The sequence below is a fragment of the Antedon mediterranea genome, chromosome 5 (genome assembly GCF_964355755.1).
Source record: "Antedon mediterranea chromosome 5, ecAntMedi1.1, whole genome shotgun sequence".
Lineage (NCBI taxonomy): Eukaryota > Metazoa > Echinodermata > Crinoidea > Comatulida > Antedonidae > Antedon > Antedon mediterranea.
Window position 1 is genome coordinate 6394393 of NC_092674.1, and position 22748 is coordinate 6417140.

The 22748-nt window shown below is 34.3% G+C and overlaps 2 protein-coding genes and 1 pseudogene across 3 annotated transcripts; 2 read left to right on the forward strand and 1 right to left on the reverse strand.

The window, feature by feature from the left end:
• Nucleotides 1-501: 501 nt before the first annotated feature.
• On the reverse strand, nt 502-4951 carry LOC140049080 (uncharacterized). Its single transcript, XM_072093901.1, has 6 exons — nt 4432-4951; nt 3114-3244; nt 2707-2810; nt 2019-2094; nt 1568-1699; nt 502-1317 (listed from the first exon to the last, which is right to left on the reverse strand). The coding sequence occupies exons 1-6, from the start codon at nt 4740-4742 to the stop codon at nt 1127-1129; spliced, it is 945 nt and encodes a 314-aa protein (XP_071950002.1). The 5' UTR covers nt 4743-4951; the 3' UTR covers nt 502-1126.
• Nucleotides 4952-5149: 198 nt separating this feature from the next.
• LOC140048676 (exocyst complex component 1-like) lies at nt 5150-21392 on the forward strand. Of its 2 annotated transcripts, XM_072093444.1 has the most exons (23): nt 5150-5203; nt 5658-5808; nt 5961-6088; nt 6301-6396; nt 6547-6619; nt 7042-7238; nt 7493-7618; nt 8318-8552; nt 10158-10267; nt 10756-10908; nt 11822-12079; nt 12547-12636; nt 12765-12823; nt 13187-13213; nt 14447-14464; nt 15885-15965; nt 16453-16585; nt 17231-17468; nt 17934-17954; nt 18216-18340; nt 18662-18784; nt 19421-19492; nt 20209-21391. In XM_072093444.1, the coding sequence occupies exons 2-23, from the start codon at nt 5685-5687 to the stop codon at nt 20359-20361; spliced, it is 2640 nt and encodes an 879-aa protein (XP_071949545.1). In that variant the 5' UTR covers nt 5150-5203; nt 5658-5684; the 3' UTR covers nt 20362-21391. The 2 variants fall into 2 exon arrangements, with proteins under 2 accessions (XP_071949545.1, XP_071949546.1); XM_072093445.1 differs by lacking the exon at nt 14447-14464 and having other exon boundaries at nt 20209-21392.
• On the forward strand, nt 18831-18948 carry LOC140050548 (5S ribosomal RNA; annotated as a pseudogene).
• Nucleotides 21393-22748: the final 1356 nt, after the last annotated feature.

Genomic DNA, 22748 nt, shown 5'->3' on the forward strand with positions numbered 1-22748 from the left:
TTTTAAAATAATTTATTCATGTAATTTAAATATTTGTGTGTGAAATTGTCTAGTCCTGCTGCTAATGCGTTGTGACGTACATATTAGTAATAAATGTGGCATAAGTTACGTTTTTGTGACTTCTTTGTATTTTATTGTGTGTATAATCCGATTGAATACAGTATGCTAGACACCTACACTACAGTTGTGAACTGCAGCTTAAATTTATCAAGGTTTGTTGGATAGCTGGGAATCAGTTAAATCAATTTTTGCAACTTTCTTAGTTCTAGAGTATTTCAGTAAGATCAGTGGTGTATGGCTATGAGTGCTCACTGGCTAAAAACCCTGAGGCCCCAGAGCTTAGAGGCCTCTGAGCAGGGCCTGGAAGGAAAAGGGGGCCTCTGCATTATGCCACTGAGCAGCAGGTACAATTTACAATACAGTACAACAATGTATCTATAAAAACATCGAGAACTAACTTTACACTATTATAGGATTTTATTATACAAAATCACACACACAAACAATGGGTGTCTAGAAAACTAATATCTAAGTTTTTTTCTAGACAGCCTTAAAAACTTTCACATTTAAAAAAAGATATATATTACTGTAACTATGCATTTTAATCAAGTCAATATATTTTTTTTAGTGTAAAAATTATTTTGCAAATAAATTACAAGACCCCTTTTATGACCAATAGGATCATGGGTGGGTTAAGGTATCATTGCACCTATTTTTTATTTGGAATGTATATAAACAGTACTAGTATTATATGCAGCAGCGTAACGGCTATATGCGCTCACTGGCTAAACCCAGGGGCTCCAGCATATGAGCAGCTACTTAGGAGTGCTAAACCAGGGGTCTTGTCCTCCTGTGTTGAGCCCCAGGTCATATGCAATTCGATCCTCCTGATCGGAAAGGTTTACTCCATCTCATTACACCCCATCTCTAAGAGTTGCAGGAAAAATAATAACCCTGCTTTCAGAGAGAAAAGATGGCAGATGTTATGGAGAATCCAAGACAATACAATGCATTGTATTCTACATTGAATTACTCTAGATTCCAGGCCCATTAACATGCCAACCAATGGCATACACACTGCTGCTACACTAACGTTGATGTAGTTTGCTGGAAAGCTTCGGTACCATCAAGATGAGTGAAATTCTGGGTGTATTGTAAAGTCATACTTCCAAGGTCTGATCCTGGGTTTGGTTGATTCTGCATCCTTTACTTGAGAACTGTAGTCGGTGATATGATAATGTGCTGCGTTCAATGGTGTTCTGTATCTGTTCGGGTCGCTCTCTAAGGATTGGAACAACCGTGTGGCAACTTTGGATTCTGCAGAAAAAGTATATGACAAAATTAATGGTCAAATTCAACCAAAAACCCATTGGTTGGCAGCCAATTTGACTATGTTTTGCTTTAAATTTTTTCACGTAAATAATTTTTTTTTTTCGATTAAATTTTTCTTCAAACTTCAACTATTATGTGACATTAAAATGGCATATGCAACAAAAAATAAATAAAAATACATCTTTAATACATTAGATTATTTTATTTAACAGATGAATAATTCACTATACTGTACCTCTGGCGCCAGCTGCCTTGAGATATCTGTGTACCGATGACTGGTATGGTACCTTTACATATTTCTTGTTTGATTCCATACAGTACGCCTTACTTTGAGTTGTATCCATCATTTTATGAATCGCCTGTCGATCTATAATAAAGTATAAATTATTTAATTTCCGTGTTCTAGTTCTCCCATGACCTAGAGGATCATGGGGGCATTGCAGATGAGATACAGTGCACCAAATCCTTCCATAGGGGAATTAGTAGTTGTACTCATCATGATACGATACACTGGCATAAGCCATATCTCCCAGTGGAGAATATCCAAAAGAATATAAAAGGTTTTTAATTAGAAATTATGAAAAAGCTTCTAGCAAATTGTTAGTCTGTTAGGGTGATTTTCAATTTCTGAATTTCACATGTTGATTTTGAGGGGTTTATTGAACTTGTTCAAATGTCTGATCTACCTTTTCTTCTTGCTAATTTCATCCATGCCTCTGCTGCCTGGGCTTGTCTTGGGTCCTGAAACATTTCTTTCACTGACTACAGGAAGTCAAAAACACAAGTACTAAATTAAAAACAGTTATAGTATGTGGGCGACAAAGTTTCAATTTGAACATCATGACATGAGTCATCAAGACCTTTTGATTATGCTAATGTAGAACCAGGTGCTCATAGGAGGAATTGGACCATTACCTTCCCCCTCTCGTTTAAAAAATGATTATTGACATATTTGATTGGGACTTTACCGTTTTCTTTGAGTACTTACTTAACAGAGTATTTTGAGCGTTAAGATGGTTCTTAACCAAAAGCTGGCTTTGTTAACATTTTCTAACCAAATGATTTTCAGTTTACAATTTACAAAAAAAATAAAAATGTACTCCTACTCCATTTGTAAAACAAATCTTTATGTTGACTACGAAAGTTCCTAATGGAATACGACACTTTGGTCAGTGATCATAGAAATTTATTTATCAAATATTTGGCACTCGATAGGCAGTTGAAATATGTTTTGGCAGTGTACCATATATTTATTCTACTCCGACCTTTTCTAGTTCGCACACTGTGTTAATACTTTGGCACAACACAGCTTTGGTTTGACCTTGATAGAACAATCTTTTGTAAGAAAATGTTGTAGTTTTACACGTCTTTCACCTTTTCATCATATGGCAGGACTCCAGCTGTTGCAGGTCGCCCAATGTATTTCTCTCTTAAATGTTTCCGTTGCTCCTGTTCTTCTTTACGACAAACTCCATCAACTGAAATGATAATATTAAATAATGCTACTCTCTTCAAAATTTAACCAACAGAATCTCATTGCAATAATTCAAGAGAAACTCCTTTTAAGGGGACAATTATCTCCTAGAATAAACAAGAAGAAATTTTTATCACTACAGGTAACCTCTATTCATGGGACATCCTCTATTCAGGTAACATCCCTATCAAAGGGGACATTTTAAGGTTATGAAAATGTAGGGACTATATAGGGGTTCTACTGTATAAAAGCATATAAATATTTTTTTCGGAATATGCCTAGTTTTTGATCCACCACTGAAACTCACTTCTGTATATTTCTGTTTTAACTCGATCATCTGGATTCCGGAAGCCTTCCACTGCGTTCAACTCTTTCCCAAAGGCAGAGTCGGGATCGTGGTAACCAGGTACTTCTTTTAAATGGCATGTAAGGAATACGCTGTTGGGAAAAAATATATAATTGTGAACAAATCAGTTCTTAATTTTAAAGAAAAATTGCATTTTCTTCCATTCAATCTGTGATACAATAACAACAACAAAAATGTTCAAGGATATAAACATGTTTTGGAACTTGAGTACTAAGTTTATATATATGGAAATATAGATATAGCTATAAATGTGTGTCATATTGGTAATTAATAACAAATCATTTAATTATTAAAATTAATGTGTAGCATAATAACATTATATTAGTAAATGTAGACCATTACACAAGATTACATTAAGACATTTTTTTCCACAACATATCTTACTCTTGTTATATAACACCATTATACAACCTCATCTTCTTTATTGCAACATTATTTGGGCAGCCGACTACCCATCAAATTTAGAAAAACTTAATAAACAAATTAAACGTGCTGCCCGTATTATTACTTTCTCTCACTATCTCGCCCCTTCCCAACCTTTACTTAAAAAACTAAATATTCTTAGTCTACATGATCTATTTACAACACAAATTGCTTCCTTTATTTTTCAATTCCTTAATACCAAACTCCCTGTGACAATGTCTAATCTATTAAGTCATCATACAAAATCACACAAGTACAATTTACGTATCGACAATAAATTTCAGCATCTTGATGTACCTCCTTTTAGACTGAAAATTTCCGAATATTTTATTTCTGTTTCAGGACCGCGAATCTGGAATGATCTTGATGACAAACTAAACCATTTTAAATCTCTTTATACTTTTCGTAAAAATTGTAAAAAATATCTTATTTCTTTATACTAATTTTAATATTATTATGATTGTAGTACACTGAAAGTATCTATTTTTATTTCATCGTTTTTGTTTTTATTTATTATTTTATGTAGTAAATTGTATTAGTTTAAATGTATGTGTATTGTTTCTGGGGTCTTTCTCGAGACAAGAAACTTGATTTCTTCTAGAGAAGACCCCAAATGATGGCTTATTACTAATGTTTTCATTTATGTACACATCTATATATTATACTGTATAATGCCATTGTTGAACAAATAAATGTTTTTTGAATTTGAATAAGAAAATGCACTATCTAAGTATTAATATTAATACAATTCATTTTAAAATCATTCTTTTAAGAAATAAAAATAATATTTAAGTTATGATAATTTTATTATTTAAATTTGTTTATATAATCTTACTTTGGTGGATGTGGTTTGTTCCTTCTAGTTGTGGAAGTCGGTCTTGCCTTGGTAAGACTTCTTTTAGAGACTTGTCCTTTATTATAGTAACTATTCGAATATGTAGTCGGTTTGTCTGTCGGTTCTGGGGTCCACGCCTTGACCGCGGCCCGTCGTATAGCCTCAAGCTCTTGTGTTGATGTCGGACTGTATTCTATAACACGGTGTCTATATCCAGTCATGATAGGATCAGCGGAACGGGAGCGAAATTGTGACACTATTCCCCCTCCCCTTAAATCACTAAATCCAGGTAAAATATGCCCTGTAGCCATTGTCTGGGGTTCCTTTTTAAACAGAAATTAATTGTTTGTTTTCACAACTTTATGAGACGATTAGATAGCAAGGATAACCAATGTACACAAAATCAGCGCCCTAGGCAACTGGCTAACCCTTGACATGTTATAATAAAAGAAAGATCAATCACGAATACTCCACAGTCAATTGTGGGTAATCCAATCAAACATGACATTATAAATTGACTTTGTAAACCTTAAAAATAAAATAAATGGTATGAAAATATTTATAACATTGAAAAATCTTTTAAAACAGTTAAATCAATAATAATTTGAATTTAAATAGTATTTAATAATTTTGTTAAAAAATAATATACCCCTTCACTTATAATGGATTGAATCCGGAAGTCCGAGCACTGATCTATGAAAACACAACAACCGGTTTCCTCCCCGGCCGTAAAGTCATTCATAACCACAGCAAATCTGTGGCCTAGGCCTAGGTATACCAAGCTAATACGATTTCTTTGTATAGGCCTAGTTAATTAATTTTTTAATCATTTGTTTTAGTTGTTTATGTGAATTACAGTATAAATGTCGCTTAACTTTTCTTCTAAAAGGCCTATTTTAGACTCTACTCCTCTGCTGGCATGGTGCATGGTCTGCTAGCTAGAGGTAGGCAGGCCTTTAATCCTCTACTCTCCCTAGCAGCAAATAGGTCTAGGCTAGGCTAGGTCTTTCTGCCACCATCACCACTATTGTGGGTACCAGACAATGCATGTGATAGTATATACACAACATACTCAGCCCTTTGTAATTGATTATAATTGAGATCACACTTTAAATTTCAAATTATCTTTTTTTAATTTTGTTTCATCGCTGTTGTTGCTGTCCCATCATTTTTCGCTGTCGCATCAATAATAATCAATAATGTTAACAATCTATTTGCATTTTCAGTAGCGTAACTGATCAGGTGGGTTTAATATGACAGCCATCAGACACACCCTACAGAGGGATGTATTCCTGCCTCAAGGAGAACGTTTAATTGACGTTGTTCATGTCAGCAAAACTGGAAAAAAGAAAAAAAGTAGTTTCCTTTGTGCAGCAAGTAAGTAACTAAGAATAAAATATCTTCCACTACTCAAATTGACTGTCAATCATATGGAATTAAGCGATTATTCATTAGAGAGTTTTTCGCACGTAAACGTTAATTTTAATGTCAACATAAATTATTGTTATTAATTTTTCAATGTTTTGTAGTTACTACAGATGCGCCAATTCGCGTATCTCTGTACAAAGTGAAGAAAGCCGACAAAGAAAATTTCAAGAAGAGGCAATGTTGGCTGCTCTCGGAACTGAAACAGGTTGATGGAAAAGATGCTGAAAAGGTATTTTATAATACAGTATTTTAACTTGCTTTATGTAATATCTTGTATTCAGTTGTACCAGTACTGGTATTTTAAAGGTTGTATGTTTTTCTGAAGTGATCAGTCAAAACCCTAACACTAGGTCAGTATTGAACCCTGAACCTTTGGATTGGAGGCTACCAAGCTACAGCTCCACAGGACCATTTATTATTTAAATATTTTTTTTTTTTTAGGATTTGCCAGATTTTGATCTGCACTTTGAGAAGATTTACAAGTGGATTGCGAGCAATGAGGTGGAGAAGAATAAATTCATCACCACACTGTGGAAGGTAAACCTGACATTCCAATTTAATAATGTAAAAAATTAAAAAAAAAAATCATTTTTAGACTTTTTAATGAGTAAATCCGAAAAGGAAAAGTGATTAACTTATAAATAAATTAATAAATTCTAGCTATGAAATATTTTTGAATGTTAATAGTTAAGCAGTCGTTACCAGAAAGACCGGCACAAACCCGAATTATTTGTCAATGTTAAGCCATCGCTACTAGAAGGTAATTATACTTATAAGCAATTATGTTGATTTAGATATTAAATACTTTATTAATATAATATGCGTTTATAATGTGCTATACATAACACATAATCCCAAGGGCTGTACTGGCTGTGTATATACACAGGATAAAGACATTTTTAACTAGTAGTTTTAACTGTTAATGATTACTCATATATTCTTACTAAGAATTCAATACCACTGTATAATAGATGAGAGAAAGTATCTATTACCATATCAACATTTATGCCATTGCATTGAGTAGTTATACATATTATTAGTTCATGGGACCAACAACTTAATGTCTCATCCAATGCATGAGGGAATTTCAACTGATGGCAATAAGACACAGCAAGATGGCAGTGCCTTCCTAGTTTGGTAACATGATACATAAAGTAATTTACTTACTTTGTTTGTACTTAGAAACATTCATGATTGGAGACCAAGCTCTGCAGATCGAACTGATGGAGTCTGGAGACACCGGAGAGAGTGACTATCACGCGTTGTCCAAAAAAGAGGAAGATGATTTGCAGAAAATGATGAACGAGTGTGATTTTGCTATCGGAAATGCGGAAGCGTTTATGGAGAGGTTATCAAATGATCTTTCAGTTCTTGATGGGGTGAGTATTAATTTTAATCGATTTATAAGTAAAACTATGTCTTAAGCTCTGTCTACACTATCAAAGTTTATGTGAAAAAAATGTGATGTGTCCCTATATATGGACATGATGATATCACTAACATAATTGGGCATATCACTACCATATTTAGGCAAACTTTTTTTGATAGTGTAGACAGAGCTTAACAAAGAGTACCAAAATGATTACTATGTGTATATTAATTTGTGTCTATAAGAGTGTTATTTATTTTGCAGGACAATATTCATTCAATAATTGAGTCTCAACAAGAGGTTGCGAGATTAATGAACTTGCTTGATGATTCTTTACGTGTTGTCAACACACTCGACACAAAGCTGAATTCATATGATGAAATGCTTGAGGTTAGTTAAAGTAATATTTTAATAATTGTAATTTGACTATTGTAAATGTCTCCCATCGTCCTCCTTTAAGTTTTTGTTAATTTAAAGCTATGTTTAATACACTAAAAAAATGTGATGTGCCCATATATGGACATGATGATGTCATGTCACTACCATATTGGGGCACATCAAATTTTTAGTGTAGACAGAGTTTAAAGGCCCAGATACAATCTACAAAGTAATTGTATTAATAAATTCAATAGTAAAGATACCCACCACAAATGTAGATTCAAACGTTCCCTGAACCATTCTGGTCATTTTGATCTCATGTAAATGGATTTGTGCAATAGCAAAAATTTGTGTGAACAAAAATACTCTCTTATATTGAAATAGATACTGTATACAGAGTAGTTTAATAAATAAATAATATTTCAAGTTAACTGGCAAGATCAATATGCTCTTTTACACTTAAAATACTTTAACATCTTATAAACAGTGATGTAGCCATACAAAATAAAGTGGTGCGGTTTTTGCAAGAAAAGGGAACAATCTCTGTTCAAGCCACTGTCTATGAAAAAGTGGTCAGGTTGAAACTTTACCAACAGTACTGGTGGCTACGGCCCTGATAAAGTAAAAACGTTACATTTTGATAGATCTTGTTTTAAATGACAAAAATGGTTATATTAATTATTCTATGCACTTTTAAAAAAATTCATGTAGGGTGTTCGTGCCCACATGGAAGTCATGGAACAGAAAGATTCATCCATTCAAATCCAAAACCAAAACCAACACAAGTTACTGACAGAACTAGAAGCTCTGGTGAAGAAGCTAGAGTTGCCACATAGATACCAGATGATATTATTGGATGGAGATCTCAACAAACCAGTGGGAATCAGTGACTGCACCCAAGCAGCTCAGATTCTGCAACAAAAGATGGAAGTTAAGATTCATGATGGTAAGTCACAGAGATTTTAACATTAATGTAATATAACGATATACTTTTATATTTAAGAAATTGACCTTTGTATCGGAATTCAAATAGGTTCACAAACTTGACCCAGAAAGTCCAGAGGAGAGTTTTTCCAGATGTTTTAATGACCATTTAGTTTATAATAGAATCCCTAAAGAAAACACTTAGCTTAATTTCGTGACTGTTCCCATCGTAAAACAATTAGATATTGACAGTTTTTAGCAGAGATTCGACAGGGCCAATTCATCATTGTAACCTCCCCAGATAAGATCAATCATTCCCACTTAAACACCCCTGGACCAACTTAGGACCAATCGTTACCCTCTAAGATTACGTAGTGACATATGCAAATGAACCGAGGGCCAATATACTCCCAAGTTTCAGAAGGGCCCAGAGACACCTTACAGCCACCTCACGGAGCACACACCTCACAGCCACTTCTTCAGAAGAACATCTACACTCTACAGCCACTTCTTCAGAAGAACATCTACACCTTACAGCCACTTCTTCAGAAGAACATCTACACCTCACAGCCACTTCTTCAGAAGCAGACCTACACACTTCACACCTCACCGACAGCATCATTGATCCTCCGTTCCTTATCTATACTTATAGTTGTATATTGTACTGAAGTATTATACTGAATAAACAATATATGTGTTACGACAGTCAAGCGAGTCAGAGTCTTCATTAGTACCTCAACAACGCAACATTATATTACATTAATATGACTTATTATTCTGTTAGTCATGATTGTTGAATATGACATACTGTACTTACTCCCTCTGACTGGTAGCCTTTGGTGTATTCATAGTTTTTAAATTAATGTTGACAAGATTGAGTTTAAATTAATTTTTGAGAAATTAAGGATATCATAGTTAATGTTAAAGAAAACATTCTCTCAATATGTTATTAAGCTGAAAAGTGAGATTAAGTTGACTTTTCCATTCACTACAGTGGCAACAGATCACTCCTGCGTGTAACAGTGAACAGCCATAACTGACCAATCAGATGTCAGAACTAATATAATAAGTTTGTTGTTTGCTTGGCTGATGGTAACCCAAAGTGGTTCTTTACTATGGTGCTTACAATATTTGTGCTTAGAGGAAGATAATACCACTATATATATATTTATACTGGGTAACCTCTTCAGTCAAAGACTGGTCTCCCAGAGGGCCCAGTTGGTGATCAGTGGCTGTGATGTACTAATACACCGGGGTAACCCCCTACTCGTCTCGAAAGATGTACTAGGTTCTTTAAAGTGCACACGAGCAAGTTGTGTACACTGGACCTACGGTTTATAGTCCTTATCCGAGAAGACTCGTTCTACCACCAGAACCATGGAGTGAGTGAGCCTCGAACCCCTGCCGATGTTATGGCTACGTGATTACGGTTCCACTGTCTTAACCGCTCGGCCACTCACCCACCAAATATCTATTGTCTTTGGTTATAGTTTATTATATAGTCTACAGATCACTTGTGCTATATTTTCAATCATGCCTCTCAGTCTCAGCCCAGTCATTGTTTGTACAGTATAATAGATCATGATAATAAAATCCAGTGGTTAAAAATGTATATATTTTTTTGCAGGATTTTATAAAATGAATGCTGTTTTAAATCAACAGGAATTACTTATCAATTTACAAGATAGGTTTGCACAGCGCTTGGCAACTAACCTCAATAATATGTTTATACAACAGGTAAGAAGAATGGGTCAAATAGGAATTACAAAATGGCACCACAGACTATGAAATGATAGTCCGAATCGGGTAGTTACTACAACTCTCACAATACCAGACTTTCTTTGGCCTAATATATCTGTTTTTCAAGAAATTTTTTGATGGTAACAGAAGAAGTTAGAACCTGTTTTTGACCTCATTAAAAGTCTGGTTTTAGAAGATTTTTTGGTGTTTAGAGAGTCCAGTATTTAAATAGCTGACTATGACTACTGTATTTATACTCTTTGGTTGCATGACATGCAATGGTAAAGTTTTTATGTAAAAGAATAGAGTGATATTATATATTGTAATGGTCTTGTAGTATGATGGTTTTACTGCGTGCATACCAATCTCAGGATAGTCTGTTCAAATCCTGTTTTATGACTGGAAAGCTCTAGCTATAGCAAAATCGATTAAAATCCCTCAATAGATTATGAACTATTTAAAATATTTGATTTTGTTTTGTTTAGGGTAATGAGATGGCAATGAACACATTAGTTATTCACACTAAGAAGCAAACCCTACCAAAGCACCATACAAATCACCGTGATCTGGTACCGTTTGCTGATCTCATGCAGTGGCTTAAAAGAGCTGACTTTATTAGCTACAAACAACTCTCTATGGTATGTATCAGTGGCATATAGTTTGGGTGGGTTAGGGTTGTTTGTGTGGGGTAGAAGTGTTTGTGTTGGCTAAGGGTGTTTGTGTGGACTAAGGGTGTTTGTGTGGACTAAGGTGTTTGTGTGGGGTATAGGGGTGTTTGTGTGGAGTAAGGGTGCTTGTGTTGGCTAAGGGTGCTTGTGTTGGCTAAGGGTATTTGTGTGGGCTAAGGGTGTTTGTGTGGAGGTGGGGTTGTTTGTGTGGGGTAGGGGTGTATGTGTTTACTAAGGGTGTTTGTGTGGGCTAAGGGTGCCTGTGTGGGCTAAGGGTGCCTGTGTGGGCTAAGGGTGTTTGTGTGGGGGTGGGGTTGTTTGTGTGGAGTAGGGGTGTTTGTGTTTACTAAGGGTGTTTGTGTGGACTAAGGGTGCTTGTGTGGACTAAGGGTGCTTGTGTTGGCTTGTGTTTGTGTGAGGTTGTAGTGTTTGCATTGTGTAAAGGTTTTAGAGTATGTTAATGTATGGTAGGTGTGTTTACGTTTGATACAAGTTTTTGGGTTTATAACATAATGAAACGTTTTTAAGGTGCCTCACAGCTGTCAAAAAATATATGTCATTATCAATGTTGTTTGTTTACAATAAAAGAATAGAAATTTTAAACCCGGAGCTACCCTTTAAATCCTGAATTTTGTCCTGATCCTTTGGTAAAGTACACACTTAAACTTGCTTTATTCGAATGGCTGGATGTTTGTCAGTGCATAATTAGCGACTAGACTATGTCGTGACATGTTAATTCATTATGCGCAGGCTCCCCATCTCGACACAGTTTTGATGGTTTCTAGGTCCAGGCGACGACTGACGACACATAATTTGACTTGACCTAGTTTGGTCGTCAATCATCGGTTGTAGAAGATCGAAATTTACTTGTCTTAATTTCCAGGTGTACACGGACAACTTAAAGAAGTTATACGAGAAAGAACTAAAAGACTTCTTTGAATCAGCCAAGCAGTCTCTGACAATCAAACCACCGGTGCAAGACGCCAAGAAGTTTCAATTCCATCATAAGGAAGGCAAGTTAGGGTCACAGACTGACTTAACGCGGGTTGGTGCACGTTTGAAATCCTCAACGCTTGATGACATGACGAGGCATTTCAACTCATCAGATGCTGACCTCACAGACAGCCAAAAGTTTGATTCTGTAAGAAATAATTATTACCAAGTCATTTTTTTTAGAACATACACGATGACTATATTAGATAATATTCATTGTAATAAATGTAATTTGATTAAATAAATTACATTGTAATTAAGTTATTTTGTACTAAAATGTGTATAAACACAGAAATATGAGTACAATATAGAATGCAAGTAATTTACTGAATGTATATATGTTATATATGTATATGAGTGGAATAGAGAAAATATGTATGAAAATTTGCACGAATAAAAATTCACATTCATTCAATTCAATTCAATTTCTTTATTGCTGAAATGCCATCAAGGGCTAATATCCGCTAAAACATACATCATGCAAACATAATTATACATATTTACATTTAAAATTTAAACACATAAAAATTAGAGTCATTACTACTGTAGTAATTATTATTATTCTCTAACACACCTACTGTTCTATTATTTACTAAACTATTGTTTACTTTGCAGGTTTTTATACAAATTTTGAATGAATTGCAGCCAACATGTGAGGCTGAGGAGGAATTTTGCTCGAAATTCTTTAGTTTAGGACGAGAGGATGTAAGTTGGATCATATTTATCATACTGTCATTGTAAATAATCAATAATCATACGTTTTCGATTATAATGCATAATGTACACTTATTTACATATTTATTATTAATAAAACAATTATTTTTTCTACTTAGGAAGATGACTCGACTACTGAATATGATGGTGCAGTAACCAGTAAATCAAAACGTGCTGAGTGAGTAAATTGAAATAAAATTACTTTTTTGTACTTGCCATTAGAAATAATAAAATAAATAATAATCAGAAAATAGTGGTTTATTTAGTTTAAATTAGATACCTTTATATCTTGCTATTTTATAACATTACACACAAATACTGTATCAATCAATCAATCAATCGTTCGATTTATATAGCGCCATTCCAACATTCATTGCTCATGGCGCTGTAGAAAAAAAAAATCAGAAAAGGTGAGTTTTGAGTAGTGACTAAAAGTGACTCAATAATGATGTGTGTTTAATGTTCAAGGGTAGGTGGTTCCAGAGTCTAGGTCCAGCAACACTGAAAATAATCTTAAATGCATAATTTATTTTCATTCCAGGGACAAGAAACATACTACAGAATTAAGGTAATTTATAACACCACAAATCGATTTAATATTTTTATATAATATTTATTTGTAGTTTTGTTGTGTTGGCTATTGTGTTACAGACCCTTTCTACCTGTATTTTTTAAAGCCTCCATCATTGTGTTTATATAATATTTCTCTGTTAAAACAAGTTATGTAATTGTGATTACTAATGCTGTAGTACAGTATACAGTAAAATCTCTATTTTGAGGACACATTCGGGACCCAATAAGGTGTCCCCTTAATAGAGGCGTCCCCTGAATAGAGGTTGGCTGTAATCTTTAACTATTTTCTCTTCCCTTTCATGTGATAATGTCCCTGTAATAGAGGAGTTGGCAGTTAAATATACATTTTTACTCATTTCATGTGAAAGTGTCCTTTTATTAGGGGTGTTTCCAGAATAAGGTGTGTCCTAATAGGGGTGTCATGTTAATAGGGATGTCCCCAAAATAGCGGGTGTCTCCAAAATAAGGGTATCCTCTTATAATAGGGATGCCCTCTTAAGGCCAATTTACACAGACGAGCGGTAACGGTAAGCGGTAAAGTTGAGCGGAAAACGCAAAAATAGAATCTATGTTATTTCTTATGACCATTTACACAGAACGCCGAGCGGTTGAGCGGAAATCCGCTCAGGATCGAAACAGATTCGATTTTGTGAAATTACCGCGCGGTAATTATGAATTCTGGCCAACCAACGATATGATTGAAATGACGTCATCTATCAACAACTTTTTTTTTGCGTCCGTCGAGTCAAAGACGACAATAAATACGAGTGCCGTAGTAGGCCTAGCCTATTTTGCAACTTCTTTTTATTCAGAAATACAAACACCTACGACGTGAATAATTGTTTGTATAAGGATAGTGAAAAGAAAATATACATTTTAGTACGTTATTAGGCAACAAGTCCCTCTAAAACTTCGGCCTGTGTGTGCTAGGCCTACTGACAGTCAGTCACATCCAGGCCAGCAGTGACTGTAACATGCATTAGCCTCGAGGCCTACACGCACCTACTTTCCACCACTCCGTTCGCCAACTCCGCGCGCTGTGTAAATGGGAAAAGCCACGCGGTTTTTCGCTTACAATTACCGCTTACCGTTACCGCTCGTCTGTGTAAATTGGCCTTTAATCGGGATGTCCCCTAAATAGGGGTTGTTCTAAAAGAAGAATTCTAGTGTAGTTTAAATATATTGGTTGTCAACTCGATTCCACAATACTTCTTTGCCTTTTTTGCAGACCTTTTAAAAGCTCAAGGTACAGTATGCATTGCTTGCAAGGACTTAGTTACACAAGTTGTTATGCAATTTAATTAATAAACAAATTAATTATTATTATGATTGCAAACAAATTTAACACTACTACAAATATTAACCCTTTTTAACCAAAAACTTAAATATATAATTGATTATGTCATAAAAAGCAATTTCTTTATTGAACTTCAATACGGTGTATTTATATAAAAACCAATCGTTTACTACAAATATTTATCCTTTTTAACCAATAACTTAAATAATAAATTGATTATGTCTTAAAAATCAATTTCTATATTGAACTATTAACAGTACTGTGTATTTATATAAAAACAATCGTTTCACTAATCGTCCTAATTTATGAATTAATTTTTCTATGTATAAATAAATTAATATAAAATCAATTTTTACTTTTGATTACTAATTTAACTAACTTTTTTTTAAATTCAAAAATGAAAGGCAATAGAGAAACTAAATGTGGGTATTTTAATACTAAACCTGATTGTTTATAGTCAACGTATAATTTACTAACTTTCAGTTATCTGATGTAAAAGGAAAATCAGAGAGCATATTTTAAAATGGTTGTGCAGACAATTTCTTCACATGTTATAACAAAAGCGTTTTGATTACTGTTTTTTTTAGCCTATGATTAATTTGCCAAACACTAAATTTATTTTCATTCATTTAAAAATAACTATCAAACTGATTTTAATTTTTTTATTTTATTATTTTAACTAATTAGTATAAACCACTAACTAATTTGTTAGCCCAACAAATTTTAATATTTAAACTCGGAAGACCAAACAATAATTTATTTATTTATCATTTTGCATGGAAATTCCTTTTTTTATACTATTTTCTTTTAAAAATATGACTTTATATAAATGTCATAACTTGAATGATTTACTTGAGTATAAGCATGGTAGTTTATGCTAATTAGTTTATGCTAATTAGATTATGCTAATTAGATTATGCTAATTAGTACATCATATGATATGTTTATCAAATCACAGTATTTTTCACAGTGTTTCGTTTGTGTTTTTCTGTATATAACATTATTTGTGTTTATTTAATTGTTTATGTTTATTCATATATTAGCACTGATCACCAATAATATTGGAAAGAAAAAACAATATATACAATGTTATGCATTGTTCAATTGACACTGTATTACTAGTCTTTAATACAATTGAAAAATAACCCAACCCAATTTTAACCCTAAAATATATCAAAGAATAACTAAAAGTCTGAGCTGTTTCCAATTAAAATTTTATATTTGACTCTTAAATTATTTAATATTGTATTGTTATACTCCTTTAAACAACAAGGTAACTAATTATATCTACAAATATTTGTGTGGTAATATTTTCTAGTAGTTATTAAAATTCTCACATGATTACTTACATTTTTATAATTTCTTTCAGGCATATGATGGCAGAACTGTTTTATGTTCTTGAGCCGGAGATGAAATCTTTTATTCGATTTGCAGAAAAAATAGATCCAATGTAAGTTTAAATAGTCTACTCTTTGAGTACATCATCCCATAATGCACTTGTTTTCCTCTATAATTATTGATACTTATTATAATTGCACTGCTGCTGTGAGTCTATATATTTTCAGCATAAGGAGCTTTTTATTTGCGATGAACTATGAATTAGATATTGTTATTGTTACGTTTGTTATTATTTATTTATACTGGTCAAAGACTGGTATCCCAGAGAGCCCAGTTATGATCAGTGACTGTGATATACTAGTACACCGGGGTAATCCTTTTCTTGTATCGAAAGATGTACTAGGTTCTTTAAAGTGCACATGAGCTGGATGTTTACACTGAACCTACGGTTTATAGTACTTATCTGACTTGTTCTACCACCAGAACCATTGAGCAAGTGAGCCTTGAACCCTTGCTGATGTTATGGCTATGTAATTACGGTTCCACTGTCTCAGCCACTCACTCGCTAATATTTCATGTTAATTCTATTTATTTTTCAGTTACATCTTGTATATGCTAGTACGGATCAGTAGACAGGTCTTGTCCAAGGAGCACAAAGATTCTAGATCGTTTCTTAGCATCGTTCTTGCCAACTGTCTAGTGGAAGTCAAGAGGAATGTGGATACCTATGTGGTAAGATAAGGAGGATGAAAATAGTGAGAGGGAGGTTGATAGGATGGTGATTATGAGGTTGATAGGATGGTGATGATGAGAAAAAGGGTTGTGATGAGAAGGATGATGATATGTTGGAGGAGAGGAAGATAATTAAAGCTAGGGGTGCCTTTTGTTTTTATTTGTGTGGTAAGATAAGGCAGAGGATGGTAGAAGTGTCATGATGATGATGTTAGCGACGAGGAGGATCATAGTGAATAGGAGGAGGATGATAGGATGATGGAAAAGAGGATGATAATTAGCCCTATGCGGATCGACCCAACAATTGGAAAAAAGCTAGGGTTGCCTTTTATTGGCAAAAAGATAAAAAATAGATTTTATATAAAAAAAATGGACATCTTTATTCAGTTGACATGACTTGCATGAATGCCAGCTATTAGCTTAATTTACAATTTAGTTCAGTAGTAGTTTTTGGTAAGAATTCATATTTATTATTGTAAACGCTTCATTTCAACTATTGGTTGCTTTTGAGTATTTTATACCAGTCAAATGTCAACTAAAATAAAAACAAAAAAATTCAGACCGACCAACCCTGTTTTTAATTAATGCTATACATTATTTTTTTGCCATTATGTTGATCCAATGTATATTTTATTCATCTCGCAGGATAATCAAGTTCGAACAATCAATGAGATAAGAGTATCAAAGAAGAGTAAATGTGGTATTCTACCATTCGTAGTCACCTTCGAAAGGTTTGCCGAGCAAGCTGAATCAATCTTTAAAGGGACAGACAGACGGGCCGACCTTGATAAGTCGTACAGTAAACTTATATCAGCTCAGTTTAAAGCAATACACAAGATCGCAATAGAACACCAGAAAACCCCTAGTGATGTCGTTATATTTGGTAAGAACTAGTTTGTGACTTCCAAAGTCCAACCCCTAAGGTTTATCGCAAATACCTTGATTTCGCTAGAAATGCATAATTTTCCCTTCCTTTTCCCTTCCCATTATGCATCGCTCACGCCATTTGCGATAAACCTTATTGCTTGTATCCTCAGGCAAGATACTTTACTTACATTTGCCTCTCTCCACCCAGGTGTATAAATGTGTACCTGGTAAGATCAAGACACAACTTTGCGCTGATTACTAACTGCATTATGGGAGTTTGTTTCCCTACATGTTTGATAAAAAAAAATGACCAGGGTAATAATATGTACAGCGTTTTAGAGGTTTCACAATATCAGGCGCTTTATAAATCCAGTATATTCCTATTGTGGAGTTTGAGCCTGTTCTCCACTAAGTGTCAGCTTATATCCATGTTATTGAATAAGTAGTAACTAAATCTTTTAAAATAATTTTTTTTTTATAGAAAACTTTCACCACTTACATGGTAAGTAAGCATATCTATCTATACATTTTAATGAGTTTACATAGACTTTACATAGATATGAGCGTAGCCCAAGCCTGCCTAAACTATTTTTCTAAGAACGTAGAGATCTCAAGCCATGCCTTATATTGCCCCAGAACCCAATACTTTGTATTGTAGGCTGTGCCTGGGTCTTGGATGGCTGAGACACAACAACACAACTAGTACTGGCCAGGGTTCTACTTGTAGGCTGTGCCTGGGTCTTATCTATGTGCTTGTTTTTAGGTGTGTTGTCACGATTAAAGATCACATGTTTAGAGAATGAAAGGAAAGAAGCAAAGCAGAGGTATCAAGAACACATACAAGCCTATGTAACCACTTACCTAGGACGACCAATGGAAAAACTCAATGTAAATATTTATATGTCAAATACATTACAATTAATATTACCATTTTTTCCCACCATTTAAAAAAAAAAATTATGGTTATGCACTACTGAATGTATGATACTATTATAATAATTTTTTCTTATATTATCGGTTATAGAAATGAGTTATTGTTATTATACATTAAGATATTTTTTTTCTATGCATACATACAGATAGTTATTGTCTTTTTTTATTTTTGTCTTATTATTTAGATAAACTTCTGTGCCAAACAAGCCAATTTTCTAAATCATAATTAAAACAGTTCTGTCTCATTTAAACTTTGTTTTTTCCTATCTTAATTAGCATTTTTTCGAGGGGGTGCAGACATTAGTAACGCAAGGCGTGAAAGAAGAGGAGGTTGGGTTTCAGATGGCATACAATAAACAAGAATTACGCAAACTAATTCGTGAATACACGTCCAAAGAGGTAATTAATAGCAAGAAGTACACTGTATAACCCATATATTATTACCATATACAGCCTTCCCACGTTGAAACACCGGTTCTCATCAGATCACCGAAGTTAAGCAACGTTGGGCCTGGTTAGAGCTAGGATGGGAGACCATCTGGGAATACCAGGTGCTGTATATGGAGCTTGGGTCCCATTAGGCATTTGAAATCAGCACTGCTGACTCTTATGGCAGCCCCTGCATCTAGTATCTGCCTCAGACGTATTGGCTTATGCCTCTTCTCTGGTTAAGGTGGGCACTGGACGAGAGAAGCCCTTGGTCAATGTTGGGACCAGCCAAACGTGCTTTAAACAGTCTTGGCTTAGTCATCATTTAGATAAATGTAAGCCTTTACATTGGATTGACATTGTCGTTTACAACAGAAGCCGGCCATATATATATTATATTATTACCATAACTTATTTGCTGATTTTTGTTTAACATATTTCGTGAATACATGTCCAAAGAGGTAATTATTAGCAAAGATGAGTAGTATATTTCTGATATATAATTTTGGTAAGTTTATAGTACCTTACTGCATTAAACAAGTTACTGCAGTAATTAAAACACAATTTGTTCAATGTACATTAATGGAATTTGATTTTATATTTCAGGTGAAGAAAGGGTTAGACCATTTGTACAAAAAAGTTGAGAAAACTTTATGTGATGAAGAAAGTCTATTACAGGTAAGAAATCAAGTTACAAATATTCTACTGCAGTTACTGCTGTAACTACATTTATGTACTGCAATAACATATGCTTTTATTTCAATGGAGAGGTTTATTAGGCAGTCACTGCAATTAAAGAGTGTGTATGTAGAATAATTTTGACATAGTTCATAAATCTACTATATCATATTTAACTGTTATCAATCAATTTTCTCTATTTTCAAATTTATTGCGATTAATATGTCTTAGTTTAAGATTCGAGTATTGAGAGGGCGCTATACAAATGACAGTTCAGAGCAAGTTACGACATTGGACTGCACCGCCAACGTTTATCAAATTTCAGAGACTCGTTCATCATTTCATTTGTTATAATTTGCCTTTATTACTTAATGTGGTTCATACCCTTTTAAGAATAATATATCCACGACACTAAATTACATAATTATTAATAATGAGATGGGATGATTCATTCCAAAATCAATCAATCAATTGTAGCACGCACACGCAATTATTCTTCGCTACAAGTACTTTTGTACACTTCACCGTCAAATTTTCAATAAACATTTTTTGAAATATAAGAAAACGTTGAAAGTGTTTTGTTGCTCCTTTACTTTACTTGCATTAATGGCGAAAATTTTGACACAATTTGTATCACGTGACATTATTTACCCAATGTTGTAACTCTTTATATATATGGCTCTGAGACAGCTATACCTTCATATTGTGTTTTACAGGTTGTTTGGCGGTCAATGCAACAAGAATTTATTCATCAATACAATCACATACAGAACTTGATTAAACGCTGTTACCCAGGAGCGAACCTAACCCTTGAGTTTACCATAGATGAAGTCTTGCAATTCTTTTCCAACATTGCTCAGTCACACTAGAAGAAGGTACTTCAATTTCTATTGTAGCACCATACATATCTAGGACGCTTAAGCTCTGTCTACACTATCAAACTTTATGTGACAACAAAATGTGATGCGCTTATATGGACAGGATGACGACATATCACCACCATATTTGGGCACATCACACCTTTTTTGTCAAACAAGTTTGATAGTGTAGACAGAGCTTTAGACACCATACCGCATTTTTCATAGCCTAAAACAGTGCTGTTTTCAAGAATAACATATTTATATAAATTAATATAGAGATACATACCCTTTTTATAAATTGACTAAACCTATAGAAATATGGGAAAATGACACAAGTACCTACAATTGAGTTTGGTAAAAAATCATATTAAACCGTTGAGGGCGCTAATTATCATATGTTTAAACCGTTGAGGGCGCTAATTATCCTATGTTTATGCATGGAGTGTTCTCAATGTTCACCAGTTCTCTGTAAACTGATAAACGACATTAACTATTTCATGATGATGATGGTAATGAACAATATTATAATTTTAAAGAGAAAAAAATCCTAAAAAATATTTATATTCAGAGATTATATTCAATAGCATTTAACTAGATACCTATTTTATCTTCTTTTTTTTGTTTTAAATTGTCTGTTATTTTATGGAATGCATTACAATGTACTATGTGGAATGACTTGTGGAATATTAGGTTCAATGAACTAAAAGATAACCCCCACAAGACTACATTATTGTATCAAGAATGCCTGTAATAGATAGCATGTACATGTACAATAGCCGTACACCAATCGAGGAAATGCGATTTTCAATAAATGAAATGTACTAATGAATTTCTCTGTTTTAAATGTTTGTTATCCAAAATGCATTTGATTCCTTGTTAGGGACAGGAAGCTTGTAATAGAGCAGGCAAAGAGTTAAATTTTAATCCTACACTTTCCTGGTTTAGGGCCAATCGTCCTAGAACCTAGTACATGTTTCGAAATGAGTAGGGGTTACCCTAGTGTACTAGTTCACACACTGAACCACTGTCGTGGACAGACGTCATGGCGCCGTAGTTGACTGCCGGTTACACGATGGGACCCCTAGGCCCGCCTTTAGGGGAGAAGAATGTTGTTGACAAATGTGTAACTGAAGTCCACAGCGCTCAGATCTACACGAAATAGCGCTATATAAATGTCGCATTATAGTGAGTCATATGGCCGAGCGGTTAAGGCAGGGGCGCCGTTTACCGTACCTAAAGAGCCAACAACAACATCGGCAAGGGTTCGAGGCCGACTCGCTCCTAGTTCTGGTGGTGGACAAGTCTTCTCGGATAAGGACTATAAACCGTAGGTCCAGTGTACACAGTTATAATCTGTGTGTACTTTAAGAACCCAGTTCATTATTCGAAAAAGAGTAGGGGGGTTACCCCGGTGAACTGGTTCACACAATAGCCCCTGTATCAGGGGGATTACCACCTATCTGATAGGACAGTGATTAATTCACTATTGGTAATCCTTGGCCACATTGCCTAAAGACATAAAATAAATAAAAATAAATAAATATATGATAATTTAGAATTTGTTTAGACCATTAAATAAAAGTAGGTCACCTCATTCTTTCCACAACCCCAATCCTTCTGAACACATCCCCCACTCCCCTCCCCGATAAACATTGGAACCCCCGATAAGCATCGGAATGTGTCGCAATTCAGCAGTGCTAATGCCCTACATTTTCGTATACATTCGAACAAACGTGACTATGGTATGAATGTGCAATATTTATTTATTGTCAGGTTAATCGTATCCTTTATAGCGTTTTTTTAAGGACGTATTTAAGTATACAGATTTCACGTTTGGTTTTTATGTTTCCGCTCGTGTGTTTACGCAATATTTAATAACTTGCGATATTTCGCATTTTATTGTACCGTTTTGTATAATCATGCCAGAGGGCATAAAAAGAGAAACCAAAGTCACGCATCCTGAACTATTCATGATAACTTATTTGTATACATTGACCTAATGACTGTATCGGAGTTATTTCAATTCTGAGCGCATTGTTCTGTTACACGATATGTGTTGAATTATTGAAGACAATTCAAGTGAAAAGTATCGTTTCGTTTGTTTCGCTTGCGTTACCATCTAGTATCAGTAATTAATACTGTACTACCGTGTCAAAACACGATTGATAATTGTAAATCGTTGGTATAGGCCCTATATGCTTGTTTATGTAAACACCATCCTTTCAGTCCCCCGCCCAAAGCATCATATTCGCCTGGGCGATATCAGGGTCTACGGGGTACCGTAGCCTGGTTGGTTATTATTTACCCATGTATGTAGGCCTATGTTTATAGACATATACATAAGTTAAGTACAAGTATGTATGTCGTTAAGTTTTCCGATAGAGTTGATTGTTCCG

Bases quoted from the DNA above. Each gene is read 5' to 3' on its own strand.
- LOC140049080 (XM_072093901.1), bottom strand. From the start codon at position 4,742: ATGGCTACAGGGCATATTTTACCTGGATTTAGTGATTTAAGGGGAGGG. The intron at 2,095-2,706 runs GTGAAAGACGTG...GACTTCCTGTAG, and splicing joins TCCTGCCATATGATGAAAAG to TCAGTGAAAGAAATGTTTCA. The intron at 1,318-1,567 runs GTACAGTATAGT...CTTTTTCTGCAG, and splicing joins CAAGGCAGCTGGCGCCAGAG to AATCCAAAGTTGCCACACGG.
- LOC140048676 (XM_072093444.1), top strand. From the start codon at position 5,685: ATGACAGCCATCAGACACACCCTACAGAGGGATGTATTCCTGCCTCAA. The intron at 12,080-12,546 runs GTAAGAAATAAT...TTTACTTTGCAG, and splicing joins ACAGCCAAAAGTTTGATTCT to GTTTTTATACAAATTTTGAA. The intron at 12,637-12,764 runs GTAAGTTGGATC...TTTTCTACTTAG, and splicing joins TTAGTTTAGGACGAGAGGAT to GAAGATGACTCGACTACTGA.